Genomic DNA, 13,670 nt, shown 5'->3' with positions numbered 1-13,670 from the left:
GAGAAGGTGGTGGTGGTTCTGAGCAATGTTAACTTTGCTTTCTCTGCAGACATGTTGAGCTTTTCCAGCAACTTCTGTTTTTATATGTGGGCTGCCTTTCTTGACCCACTGCAATCCTTTAGGCACAGTGACAGCCATAGGGCTGTTAGGAAGGAGCGTGGCTTGGATGAGACCTTGGGAACGCTGCTGGTGTCATGTACCTGCTTTTGTTTTCCTTCCAGATTGTTTGTGGTCTTGTGAAATGCTGCTGCTTATAATCCTTGTCGATTGTAGACACTGCTGTCATGGTGTGTTTTGAGTGAAGTGAGTAAATATCATTCCAAATATGTGGCTGCTTTGTGCTGGATGATGTCAAGCTCATTGAATATTGTTGGAGCTGCATTCATCCAGGCAGGTGGAGAGTATTTCTTGACAGTGCTGACCTGTGCACGGTCGATGGGCAGCATGCATTCTGTGGGATGCTGTTTTTAAAACTCATTTTCATTTCAAAATGTCATTTCTGTGTTTGGGAAGATTTATTTTATCCCTTGAGTGATGAATGGTCAGTTCTGTATATGGAACTGTCCTTTATTTTCTTGTGGATTGCAAGTGGCCAGGTCTCTGCATGTTCAGTTGTTGTGATTGTTTTCATGCTGTGAACTGTCAACAGTTGTTCATTTGTGGAATGATTTTTAAACAAAAGAATGTTGACAGAGCAAACAGTCAGTTTCCTGAGTGGAAAAAAGTTAGTTTTTTACATGTTCTGTGGACTGTGATTGTCCACTATTGTGTGCAGACGGCATATGGTCATTCCTATGTGGGGAGTTGTTTCCAACCTGTGAGCTGCTGTTTGTCAGTCCTGTGTCGCAAACTGCTTTTTTGTATATACATGTAAAATAACTGTACCAAGGCCGCTGTCCCGTCACCAACTCACCCTTTATTTACTCCTGCAAAGTACACTGCCTATGCCCAGCCAGCTCTGAGTCATTCCCCTGAACTGAGGAAATGGAAAATCCACTGTTTTCTTTTTCCTTTCTTCTTTACTTAGCTTTTTTTTCTTCTTTGTCTGTTTTCATCTAACATTGCACTGCTGGGGAGTGGGCTTACTCCTACAAATTGTGTTTGGTAAATTGTGTCTCTGGTTTGGATTTAACTCCTAGATTTTGAATGGTTAGGTGGATCACTTGAGCTGGTTCTCAACCGGTGGTCTGAAAATGGTCAATACTGTGAGGGGAGCTTCTATTTGTCTTGTGATCTGTGAGCATGCAGTTTTGTTTGTGGAGATGATTAATGCTACAGATTGCGAATGGTCAGTTCTGTGTGGAGAGGTCTTTTATTCTTTGGACTGTGGTCATTTCTGTCTGAAGGTTGCACTTGAAATTGTGGACTGTGGTCAGTTGTGTGTGCAGAGCTGGTTTTAATTTCTCTGTGGGGAACTGAGTTTATTGTTTGGTTTTTAAATGGCTAGGCATGTCTGCGTGTATGTGCATCTGTGTGCCTCTCTGCTTTCTGAAGGACTCCGTTCTCTGCGCCGATGCTGCCAGGCCTACTTAGTTTCTTACCCCCCCCCCCCCCAGGTCTGTTTGTTTCAAATCTTCAGATTTTGCAATCCTTTGTTTAATTTTAGAGCTTTCATTTCGTCTGTTGGGGCATAGGACACAGAACAGTACAGTATAGGAACAGGCCCTTGGTCCCATCATGTCTGTGATGCCCATGATGCTATTCTAAACTAATGCCACCAGGTGGCACGTGATCTATATCCTCCATTCCCTGCCTGTTCGTGTATCTGTCTAAATGCCTCTTAAACATTGCTATCATCTCTGCTTCGACCACCTCACCTGGCAGTATGTTCCAGGCACTTACTAACTTCTGTATAAAAACTCTCACACGCTTTAAATTTTCCGCTGTCAACTTAAATTTATGACCCTTGCATTTGACATTTCCACCTGAGGGATGAGACTCCGATTATTCACTCTATCCGTGCCTCTCTGTTTTATACTTCAACAGGTTCTCCCACCCCACCTCAGCCACCAACGCATGAGCAGAAACCGTCCAAGTCTCTCCACCCTGTTCTTATAGCAAACACACTGTCACCCATGTAACGTCTTTGTTAACCTCTTTTTCCCTCTGCTTTAAAGCCTTCCCAGCCTTCCCATCCTTTACTGCATTTGGGTAATTCTGTGTGGACTGCTAGTTCATACGTTGTGAATTATAAATTGTCGATGATCTTTGGGGAGTTTTTATTTACCCTGAGGACTTCAAATGGCCAGTTATTTATGATCTAATTTTAATCAAATGACTTGTAAATATTCAGTCTTGTGTGGAGACCAGGTTTTTTATCCTGTGGAGTTTTGAGTAATAATATCACACACAACTGACATGAGTGTGGAGATGATCTTTATTGTGATTATTCGTGTGTGTGGCCTTTGAGAGCTCTGTGAACTTTGAATGTTCAGTGCTGTGTTTTGTGTTGGCACCTCTTGCTCAAAAAACAAAACCCTCCCTTATTACTGTGTCTTCATCCAGTCCCGACAGCATTCCTCTTGTCTGCAACTGCCCAGAAGCCCTAACATCCTCCTGTTCTGACATCTCCTCACAATGTCGAACCTGTTTAATCACCACCTGCCCTGTTGGTCTCTGGTACACCTCAAAGCCCTTTCTCACTTTCCATCTCTGATGCTTGTTCTGGATCACACAACGTGCTCTGTAGTTGCCATGGTCACCATGTTCGGCAACACTCTGTATCTCTTCAACCAACTCAATTATGGGGTCGGCCGTAGTCTCATGACATTACCAATAGGCTGTCAATTCGGAAATGCAGATAATGTTCTGGGGACCTGGGTTTGGATCCCACCGTGGCAGATCATGGAGTTAGAATTCAATAAAATAATCAGACGTGGTGTGTCCATTGTTGATCATCTGTTTTTAAAATAAAAACCTCCATTCATTCATGAATGCCCTTTAGGGAGTGACATCTGACCAGGCCTGGCGGACATATGTCTCCAGACCCATAACAAAATAACTGTCACTTAATGATTGCCCAATGCAATCAGCAATTGGCACTGAATGCTTGTTCATCCAGTGATGCCCAAGTCCCATGAATGAAAAAATAAGAGGGTATGTTTCTCTCCCCGCCCTCTGCAAACAGTGTGGCAATTTGTACTGGCTTTGTGACATTGCTCAGGCCCTTGCCACTCTCTGAAACACTCTCAACACCTTCAGCAGACACTGTTGCTGTCATTTCATGGAACCCCAACAATGATACCTCTTCCTACCACATTCCTCCAGCGAGGAGACTCCTTGAAATCTATTTTAACACCTACTACTGTACTTTGGTAGTCCGCTGTCATTTTCTGAAGCACATTCTTTGTCTTCAGAATTGTTAGGTAATTGTTAGGTTGTCTTCTAAGCCTTTCTTAATTTGAATATTATACTTTTTGCTGTGAGTGAGATACACATAGAAATTTCTTGCTGAGAGGTGTGTCTGTTTCAATGGAATATCCTTTGAATATTTTACACTGTTCCTTCAAGCGTTTTTCACTGTTCATTTACAGTCATACATTTCAGTCTCTTTTTACCCTGTTTAACTTGGTCAGTTCCCCTCTCAAACTGCTGTAATGGCCTCATTTCTCTTTCTGATTGTTGTTTGTACTTTGTGTGATCACTTCAAAACTTTATAATCCCTTTGAATTCCACTTTTTCATAATTTCCCTTAGGATCTCTGGTTGTGACATTACTCACTCACTCAGCTTCATTACACAACGGTCGGTTTGGGATAGTTACGTCACTAGCCTGTTGCACAACATGTTATTCAAAGGAACACTGACAAAAACAATCTGAGCTCCTCTTCGAATGACACTATTTTATTGCATATACTTTGTCCAGTACAAAAAGGAACACCATAATGTATTTCTTTTACCAAAATTTCCTGTCACAAACTTGTTCACTCATGTACAGTTTTCGTGAAACTTTTGCTTCCTGTCCCTTTCTGCTTGTCTTCAGCCACATTGCTGTGCTGTTCGAATGCTTCACCTTTTGTGTTTGGGTTTAGAAATCTCCTTTCACCTGAACCCTGTCCCAGCACCCTCTCTGTCAGTCTACAGGCCTGTCCATAGACCTACCATCTTGACTGGCCAGGACACTGGTCCCAGCACAGTTCCAGTTATTATTTATTCACTCATGAGATATGGGTGTCACTGGCTGGTTGGCATTTATTGCCCACCCCTGGAAGCCCTTGAACTGAATGGCTTGCCATTCCATTTCAGAGGATAATTGTGAGCCAACCAAGTTCCTGTGGGTCCTAAGTCATGTATCGGCCTGACCAGGTAATGATGGCAGATTTTCTTAACATACTTAACAAATTCTTCCCATCAAGGTGGTTAACACTACGGCAGTACTAGCCTACGTTTGGAAAATTAGAATCCCTGACGATTAGATCCCTATTATTCTGAGATATCTAAGATCTCCCAACATGTATGCTCCCCAATCACTCACCGACTTTGGGGGGCCTTTAGTACAATTGTACTCATTCTTATTTCTCAGTTCCACTAATATTGTTTCACTGGGCGAACCCCAGGAATATTGTCTATGAACACTGCCGTCATGTTTCCTCCCATTCTAAAATACCTCTACCTTCCTATCTTGCCTCCGGCTACTATCCTTCCTGTAGTGTTTGTGCCCTGGAACATTGATCTGCTCGTCCTTTCTCTCCCTCAGCTGTGTCTCTGTATTACCTTTGATATCCCAGGCCCATGTCCCCATCTGTGCCCTGAATTTATCTGCCTTACCTGTCCGGCCCATTGCATTGAAATAAATGCAGTTTAATTCATCAGTTTTGCCTGTACTACAATTTACTTTTTACCAGGATTTCCTGTCACACATCTTTTCACATGTGTGCAGCTTTAGTGAAACTCTTTCCCTTCCTGCTCCTTTGTGCTTGACTTCTGCCACATCACCATGCTGTTCCAAAGCTTTGCCTTTTCCATTTCAATTTGGAAATCTCCTTTCACCTGTACCCTGTCTTGCATCCACTCTGTCAGTTTAAAGACTTGTCCATAAACCTACTGATGTGATTGGCCAGGAGACTGGCCCCAACACAGTTTACTTGATTATTTATTTACTCGTGAGATGTGGGTGACTCTGGCTGGCCAGTGTTTATTGCTTACCCATGCTGCCTTTGAACCAAGGGCCTTGCTGGTCCATTTCAGTGGGAGGTACATTGTACATTGTACATTGTACAGAGGGAGGAACTCACTGCCATTCTACATGTATCATTCTCACTGAATCAATACAATTTCTCAGTCTGTCTATGTCTCTGTCTTTGGCAGCCACTCAGGAAGCTCCTGACCTAGCAGAATTTCCAACTCCAGTCTTGTCCATCACTGCATGGAAGTTGATTGGTCAGCTCAAGACACAAAGGACAGTGAGATCTGGAGCTTTCAATAAATCCTGCAGTGAGGTATGATCACTCACAGTGAACAGATTACACCGCTTAAAACCTCAACCCACAAGACATGATGGACATACAGTGCTAAAGTTATAGCACAACACAGAAAGACCCAAGACTCAATCACCACCCTACTTTCAGGTCAGTTGTACTGAGCCTTCCTAGGACAGCAGAGGAAGTCCACAGTTATCAATCTCAGCCTGTGCTGCCTCGGTGAGGATGAGTGCAGTAGAGATGAAAGCAGGCCTCTCTCAAGAGGGTAGTATTGAAGCCTGGGATCTTTCACTTCTGTGTTCCCACTCCAACATTGTTTCTATTGTCATGTCCTAGTCATACAACAAGTTTACAGATCCTTTGTTCCAACTGATCTGTGCAATTGCATTGAATCCTTCTGGCTCTGACAACAATTGGTATCTCTGTAATCTCCTGTCCTCCCTAAAATCCCTCAGTATATTTAAAACCTACACAAATGATGACCACCCTCTCCATCTTTGCAAATTGCTCCAGTCTTGATAACATGCCCAATCCCAGTCTCCTCCCCCCCCTCCTCTCCTCCCCCCCCTCCTCTCCTCCCCCCCCTCCTCTCCTCCCCCTCTCCTCCCACCCCTCTCTCCTCCCCCCCTCCTCTCCTCCCCCCCCTCCTCCCCCCCTCCTCTCCCCCCACCCCTCCTCCTCCTCCTGTCACTACAACAAGCCTTATAACTGTCATTAGATAACAAGGTGCAGAGCTGGATAAACACAGCAGGCCAAGCAGCACCTGAGGAGCAGGAAAGCTGACATTTTGGGCCTGGACACCCCTTCTGCTTGGCCTGCTGTGTTCATCCAGCTCTATACCTTGTTATCTCAGGTTCTCCAGCATCTGCAGTTCATACTGTCTCTTTTATCTATCATCTTGTCCAGTACCTACAGTCCACCCTGACTCTGTAACATCTCCCAGACCCTACAACACGTGATTATCACCGTCACCATCTCCAATCCCTGTAACACTCCTACCTGCCGTCCTACGTCACCTCATGTCCTCTGTAACCATTGACCATTCCTCCAGACTGCCCCATCTGCATAAGATTCCCCAATCCCTATAGCGTTTCCTGCCTGTATAAACCGCTCCAATCCCCGCAACCCTCCCTTTGTACAGCGTTTTGAAGTTATTTTAATCCTCCCAATGTCTGCAATCTCATCCAGTCTCTACAATCTCCTCTATCGCTGTGACGTTCTCCCATCACTACGGTGTTCCCCAATCCTGCCTCCTCCAGTCATTGCTAGCCTTTTCTATCTCTGTATCCTCCTGAAGTCACCGAAATCATCCATGGACCTGTAACATCCTCTTGATTACTGTATCCAGTTCCTACAGCTGTCTCTATTTCAAACCTCCTTCAGTTCCATGCCTGTGTTTGCCCTCACTCTCAAAGTCACTCACGATCTGTGTAACCTTCACCAGTTCAATAACCCTTATCTGTGAAAAAAGTCTCCAATCCCTTGATCCGTCCCTATCCCTGTAATCTCGTCCAGACCCAATAAACCTTCCTACCTTGCTAACTTTTCGCATGTCCCTAAGCCCTCACTATCGATAGAACCGTCCCTAAGGTTTTGGAGTTAATTTGTAGCTCTTGTAGTGATTGGGTAACATCGTCAGTGCAGCCTCCAATGAAGCAACATTGTATTTTCCTGCCAGGAATTCACAAGTCTGTCTCTACTTTGCTTGTCCCAGGATTTTGGTGTTGTCCCTGGCCAATTGGTGGTTCTCCTTATCCATGTACATTGAGATGAGTGACCATCCCTCACCTTCAGTGATCTCAAATCTCCCCAACTGTGTAACATCCTCCAGCTTCTACGACTTTCCCCCTCTCTGCAAGCTTCTCAAGTGCCCACATTCCTCCTCCAGCTCACCTTCACTAGCACTCTCCCTATCCACGTAAATACCTCTTGTCCCTACATCCTTCCCTTTCTGGTAGCTTCCTCCAGGCCCTAGAGCCATCTTTATATGTGTACCTCCTTCAGGCCTCTGTAATCTCTTTTTCTCTCTCTCTTTCCCCAAGGTTCTCTATCTCATACTGTCCACCCCATGCCTTTAATATTCTCCAAATGTCACGACTGTCCTTCAATGTGCTGCATTTTCTATTTTTTTTTCCCCCGAGTGCTTGTCTGCACACAACTCGCCATCCCTGAATCCCTTTTCCGCCAATAACAGTCTCCACCAAAAATACAACAGTCTTTAATTCTGTAAAATTCTGCAGTCCCCGAATATCTGTCTATCTCTGCAACCTCTAGCCATCACTTTTAGCCCACTCACTGAAAGTCTCTCCACATTTGCAACAAGGTAGATGGAATGATAGCACAAAGCGAAGTGAATAGATAACTTTGAGCATCACTCTGATATAGTTAAGAGATGAGACTTTCTGGGGAAGAAGGCTATTTCACCCACTGTGCCTGCTCCACCATGAAATGTGATCGCTGCTGCTCTGATAATCCTCACGTCTACTTTCATGCCTTTTCAAAATGACCCTGATTCCCTCACTGATTTAAAAATCTGACTCTCTGCAGTTAATCCAGCTTCAACCACCCTCTCCAGTGAGGAATTAACAGGTTCTCTCCCCTCCAATTGGAGAAATTCCTCCTCATCTCCTTGAATGAGTGAGCCCTTACTGTGATTGTTTTTTTATGCCCTCCGTTTCTAGATTCTCATGCAAGGGGAGCCAACTTCTTCGCACTGACCCTGTCAAAACACGAAAGAGTCTTCAATGTATCAATAGGTTTACCTTTTATTCTAAATTCCAAAGAGTTCAAGTTCAATCTTTTCCATGTCTTCTTGTGAAAGCCCCTCCATAAAGAGCATCAATCTTCTGATTCTTCTCTGGACTGCCTCCAGGGAAAGAATATTTATTCCCCCTGGATAAAGGGAATACTGTTCACAGTATTCTTGGTGTTGGCCAAGTAGTGCATTCTAGAGTTTTTGAAAACTTCCCTATTTTCATTCTCTGAACCATTTGATTGTGGCTAATATCTATCTCAACAGTGTTCTCTTGCCTTGATCCCCTTATTCATCAAGAACCTACCTATCTCTGTCTGCCATTCATTCAGTGATTTCTCCTCCACAGCTCTCTGCAGCAACGCACAGATTCACTACCAACTGGCTGAAGAAATTCCTCCACACCTCAGCTCTAAAGGGTTGTGCCTTCACACAGAGGCTCTGCCTGAGCCTCTCCTATCAATGGCAATATCTGCTCCACTTCCACTCTCTCCACACCCCTCTGTATTCTGTCAGTTTGAACAAAGTTCTGCTTCCTCCATCGAAACCTCATCAAATACAGACCCACAGCCCTTAACTGTTCCTCATTTGACAACCACCTCATCCATAGCATCTTTCTTGTAAACCGTTTCTGTACTCCTTCCAAGACAAACACAATCTTCCTCAGGTCTGTGTCTCAAAACTGCTCACGATGTTTCATCGGCAGTTTGACCTGAGCTTTTTAGGGCCTCAGCAGTACCTTTCTGCTCTTGTATGCTAACCATCTTGAAATAAATATTAAAATTTATTTTGCCTTTTTGACACAAACTGAACCTCCATGTTAACCTGAAGAGCACATTGAACCAGAGCTCTAAGACCCCTGTGCTTCAGATCGTTCGCCATTTAGAAAATAGTCGGCAGGATTCCAACCTGCATTGGGGTAACCCCAAGAGATTTCAAATCCATCACTTTAATCACTTAGCCACAAATATGTGATTGCGCTAGCATGGTCTCTTGCACTGGATTTTTTTTTGGTCAATATCGCTGTTGTGAGGATGCAGATCAATATGTCAGCTGATTGATTCCAGGACAAAAATCGTTCCTATTTGTGAAATGTTTCATGACCTGAAGTCTGCTGCCTCACATTTTCCTCTTTGTGAAAACAAAACAAGTTTCTTGTTTCTAAACATGGGCCTCTTGCATGCTCGGTGAATCAAAATGAAAATGTAACAACTGATGGCAAAACAATCTCACTGACCGGTTAAAGGGATCCTGCAGTTTGCAAACTTTCTCAAAAATGCCATAAGATATTGCAAGTGTGTTTGTTTCATTAGAACCTTGTGGGCACTTGTTTTATGAAAGCAGCAGAGCTGCAGATTCCAGTCAGTAGGATTCAAACTACACGTGAGTGCATTACCAACCCATCACTTAACCACTCAGCCACGGTTATGTCAGAGTTTGCTGCTCACAGTTGCCTCTTGCAATGGATTTCATCTGCACATATCGCTGTTTAGGGTTGACGGATGAAAATCCCAGGCAATTCTGTTGAGAAAATCCTGACCGTTTTTTCTGTCACTTTTTCCTCTTTTTTTTTGTTGGGAAATCAGCTTTGTTGTTTCAAAACCTGTTCATCTTGCATTCTCAGTGAACGTGGGGAAATATTGCACTTCTTCACAATGTACTAGTGAAGCCCATTCAACGTTTTGGTCATTCATTCTTTTAAATAGATTTTTCGAGAAATGGGTGGATTTTGGCCGGGATAATTTGTAGCCATGAACGTTTAACAGAGAAGGCAACAAGAACTGCAGATACTGGAGTCAGAGACTCTATGGAGCTGGAGGAACACAACAGGCCAAGTAGCTTCAGAGAAGCAGGAGCTGACCACTTGGTTTTGGGGGGTTCTGCCAATTGTGCGCACATCTATTATTGTGGTGCAGTTGCTAAGCACGTTTGGTTTTTAATCAGAAGGCTGAATGTTTTGTGCAGTGCCAGGGACAAAGCTAGGGTTTCTTATTGTCCAGCTAGCATTCTCTGGCTCTTGCTGAGCAAGTTTTCAATGCATGAAGATGTCTACCAAATCTTACCAGTTAAACTGCCAATGTTCCAACTCCCCCACGTTCACTGAAATTGTAATGGGGCTCTCAGTCTCTTCTTATTTTTATCCCTTCTCCTTTTAATTTCACCATCAGCACCTTCCTCAGAAATAACCCTGTACCTTACCATACCCACAGACAACTGACCTTCCTTTGCTGTACTTGTACCTGGCATCCTCCAGTATATATCCTTGGTTTGTCCTATTTCTCATCGACTTGCTACCACTGATGGAATCATCAAAAAGTGCTGTTAGTTTTCACATGCCCGCTGACAACAGCCAGACCTAGCTCAACACCCTCCCTCTCCATTCCACCATTTCAGGAATACCCTCCATTTTAAACTTAACAAATCCATGACCTTGTATTGATTGCTGCTGAAAGTTCCATTCCCCAATTTCCAAGTCCTCTTCTATCCTGGCAACTGTCTAAAGCTGAAGAGTGACACGTGGAAAGTGATTCCAATGGAGAAAAAGTCCTAGGGTGTTGTCTGACCTTGGAGAAACCTGTGTGCGGGAACTCATGATAGGAGAGCAGCTAAATGTCTTTTTAAAATGGAACTTCTACTGTTTTCCTTTTGTAAATCTACAGTAGTGAGTAGAGTGTTTATTTTATTATATGTTGTTATTGAGATCTGCCTCTTGATTAAATTTTAAAAATTTAAAATAAAAGTATAAACTATCTTAGAGCAGTTATTCTGCTATTTTCTGGGTCTGTAGGTCGTTGAGATGCAAAGATGGCCTTCAATAGAGAGATGTGCTCTTCCTGTTGAATGTGGGAGCTTAGGGAGTATTTCCATGTTACTGCTGACTATGCCTACAGGGAGTGTGTTTTTAGTTGCAAATCCTGTAGGATCGTGTGGATTGGTTGGAGTGGCAGTTGGAGACAACTAGGAATTTACGCTAGCTAGGGGATATGATGGATGTCAGTTGCAAGGAGGGAGATAAACTGAAGATGCAGTCAGGTCGTTGGTTGATCTCCAGGAAAGGAAGATGGAGTCAGGTCGTGCAGGAATCTCCTGTGGTGATCTCCATCTCAAACAAGTTTGCTGTGTTGAAAAATGTAGCGAGCGGTCAAGTCTCTGGAGAATGGAGGACTGGCAACCAGTTTCCTGTTACAGAGACTGTTTCTAATATGACACCAGTTCCAGGCCATTGGTTATGAGAGGGGACTCCATAGGCAGAGGCACAGAAAGATGTTTCTGTAGCTGACAGCGAGACATTAGAATGATGTGTTGCCTCCCTGGAGCCAGAATCAAAGGTATCTCGGAGTGTGAAATACTCTCAAAGGTGAGAGAGATCAGCAGGAGGTTATTGTACACATTGGAAGTAATGGCATAGGAAGAGAAACAAATGAAGTTAAGAGGAGACAATATAGGAAGTTAAGCAGGAATTTAAAAATTAGGCCCTCAAGGGTAGAAATAGCTGGATTACTCTGAGTACCACAAGCTGGTGAGGGTAGGAACGGGAGCCTAGAGCAGATGAATGCATTGCAGAGGAGAAGAATCCACATTTTTGGATCACTGGAATGTCTTTTGGGGTAGGAGCCACCTGTACAAGAAGGACGGATTGGACCTGAATTGGAAGGGAGCAAATATACTGGCAGGGAGTTTTGCTCAAGATGCTCGGGAAGATTTAAACTAGTCGGGTGGGGGGAGGGGATGGTTTGTGAACCAGGGAGGCAGTGAAGAAAGAGATCCATCTGAGACTGGTTAGGTTGGGAAAAATTGTAAGTCAAACGGACAGTGCAGGCAGGAACCAAGTAGAGATGTGCAGTTATTTCAGTGCAAAATCCCCAGCAGGCAAAGCAGATGACCTTGGAGCATAGCTAAGAATGTGGGACTGGGATAGCAGCGAGACGTGGCTCAGGAATGGACAGGACTGGCAACTTCATGTTTCAGGATTAGATGGTATACGAAAGATGTAAAGAAAATGATTGGACAAGAGAGGATGGGGAGTTGCATTTTTGATGAAGGGTAACATTACAGCCGAATTTAGGGAGGATATTCCAAAGAAGTCCAGGGAAGTTATTTGGCTGGAACTGAGAAATAAGAAAGGTTTGATCACCTTACTGCAAGTGGAAATCGATGAACAATTATGAAATAACATCTCCGCTATCTGTAAGAATAATAGGTGGTTATGGTAGGGGGTTTTAAATTTCTAAACATAGACTGGGACTACCATAGTGTTCCGATCTTAGATGCAGAGGAATTGGTTGAGCAGGTGTAAGAAAATGTTCTAATTCAGTATGTGGATGTACCTTCTGGAGAAGATGAAAAACTTGACCTGCTCTTAAGAAATAAGGCAGGGCAGGTGAGTGGGCATCAGTAGAGGAGCATTTTGGTGCCAGTGACTATAATTGTACTGATTATAAAGTAGTGATGGACAGGGATAGACCGGATCTAATAGTTAAAGTTCTGAATTGGAGGAAGACCAATTTTGGCAGTCTAAGGTAAGAACTTCCAAAGATTGATGGGGGGTGGTGGTGGGAGCAGGTGAGGGGGGGGGGGTACAGATATTCCCAGGTAAAGGGACGGCTGGAAAATGTGAAGCGTTCAAAATTGAGAGCTCAGACACAGTATATTCCTGCTAGTGTGAAGGACAAGGCTGGTTGATACAGGAAATCCTGGATGATTAGAGAAATTCAGCTTCTGGTCAAGCAGAAGAAAGCATATGTGAGGTATAGATAGCATAATTGAGTGATTTTCTCGAAGAATGTAAAGGCAGCAGGAGTGTACTTAAGAGGGAACTCAGAAGGGCAAAAAGGGGACATGAGATAGCTTTGTCAAATAGGGTTGTGAAGAATCCAAAAGGTTTCCACAAATACATTAGGATAAAAGCGTAACTGGGGAGAGAATAAGACCCCTTAAAGATGAGCAAAGTCACTTACGTGTGGAACTGCAGGAGGTAGGGGAGACGTTAAACACATATTTCAGATCAGTGTTAACTGTGGAGAAGGATATGGAAGATAGAGAACACATAGAGATAAATTAAAATCTTGTAAGATGTCGTGTTACAGAGGAGGAAATGCTGGGTAAGTCCAAATGCAGGAAGTTGGCTAAATCGCCAAGACCTATCAAGTGTACCCTAGAACTCTGGGAAGCTAAGGAAGTGTTTGCTTTGCCCTTTGCTGAGATATTATTTGTATCATCAATAGCCACAGGAAAGTTGCTGGACGACTGGAGGTTGGCGAACTGGTTCCACTATTTAAGAGATGTGGTAAGGAAAAGGGGGTCTATAGACCAGTGAACCTGACATTAGTGGTGGGCAAGTTGTTGGAGGGGATTCTCAGGGACAGGGTTTATATGTATTTAGAAAGGCAAGGGATTAGCGATGTTCAAGCATGATTTTGTGCATGGGAAATCGGTGATTGAGTTTTTTGAAGAAGCAACAAAGAGAACTGATGAGGGCCGAACAGTGGACATGGTCAA

At 43.7% G+C, this 13,670-nt stretch overlaps 1 protein-coding gene across 20 annotated transcripts in view; it reads left to right on the top strand.

Moving 5' to 3' along the window:
• LOC125454422 (probable G-protein coupled receptor 139) overlaps positions 1–13,670 on the top strand; it is a 129,845-nt gene that overhangs the window by 78,508 nt on the left and 37,667 nt on the right. For 6 of the 20 annotated variants that reach the window (XM_059646988.1, XM_059646983.1, XM_059646981.1 and 3 more), the window contains one exon: positions 5,307–5,437. The exons of 13 other annotated variants lie outside the window; for them this stretch is intronic. Coding sequence is in view for 3 of the 7 variants with exons in the window: in XM_059646993.1 (XP_059502976.1) it covers positions 5,307–5,437 (131 nt within the window). In the remaining 4 variants the exon portion in view is untranslated. Of the gene's footprint in view, positions 1–5,306; positions 5,438–5,464; positions 5,567–13,670 lie in introns of those variants that run through there. One more of the 20 variants, XM_059646990.1, reaches the window with a different exon arrangement.

Source organism: Stegostoma tigrinum, chromosome 7 (genome assembly GCF_030684315.1).
Source record: "Stegostoma tigrinum isolate sSteTig4 chromosome 7, sSteTig4.hap1, whole genome shotgun sequence".
Classification (NCBI taxonomy): Eukaryota; Metazoa; Chordata; class Chondrichthyes; order Orectolobiformes; family Stegostomatidae; genus Stegostoma; species Stegostoma tigrinum.
Note: the sequence above shows the minus strand (reverse complement) of the source record. Positions and strands in the feature narration are given on the sequence as shown.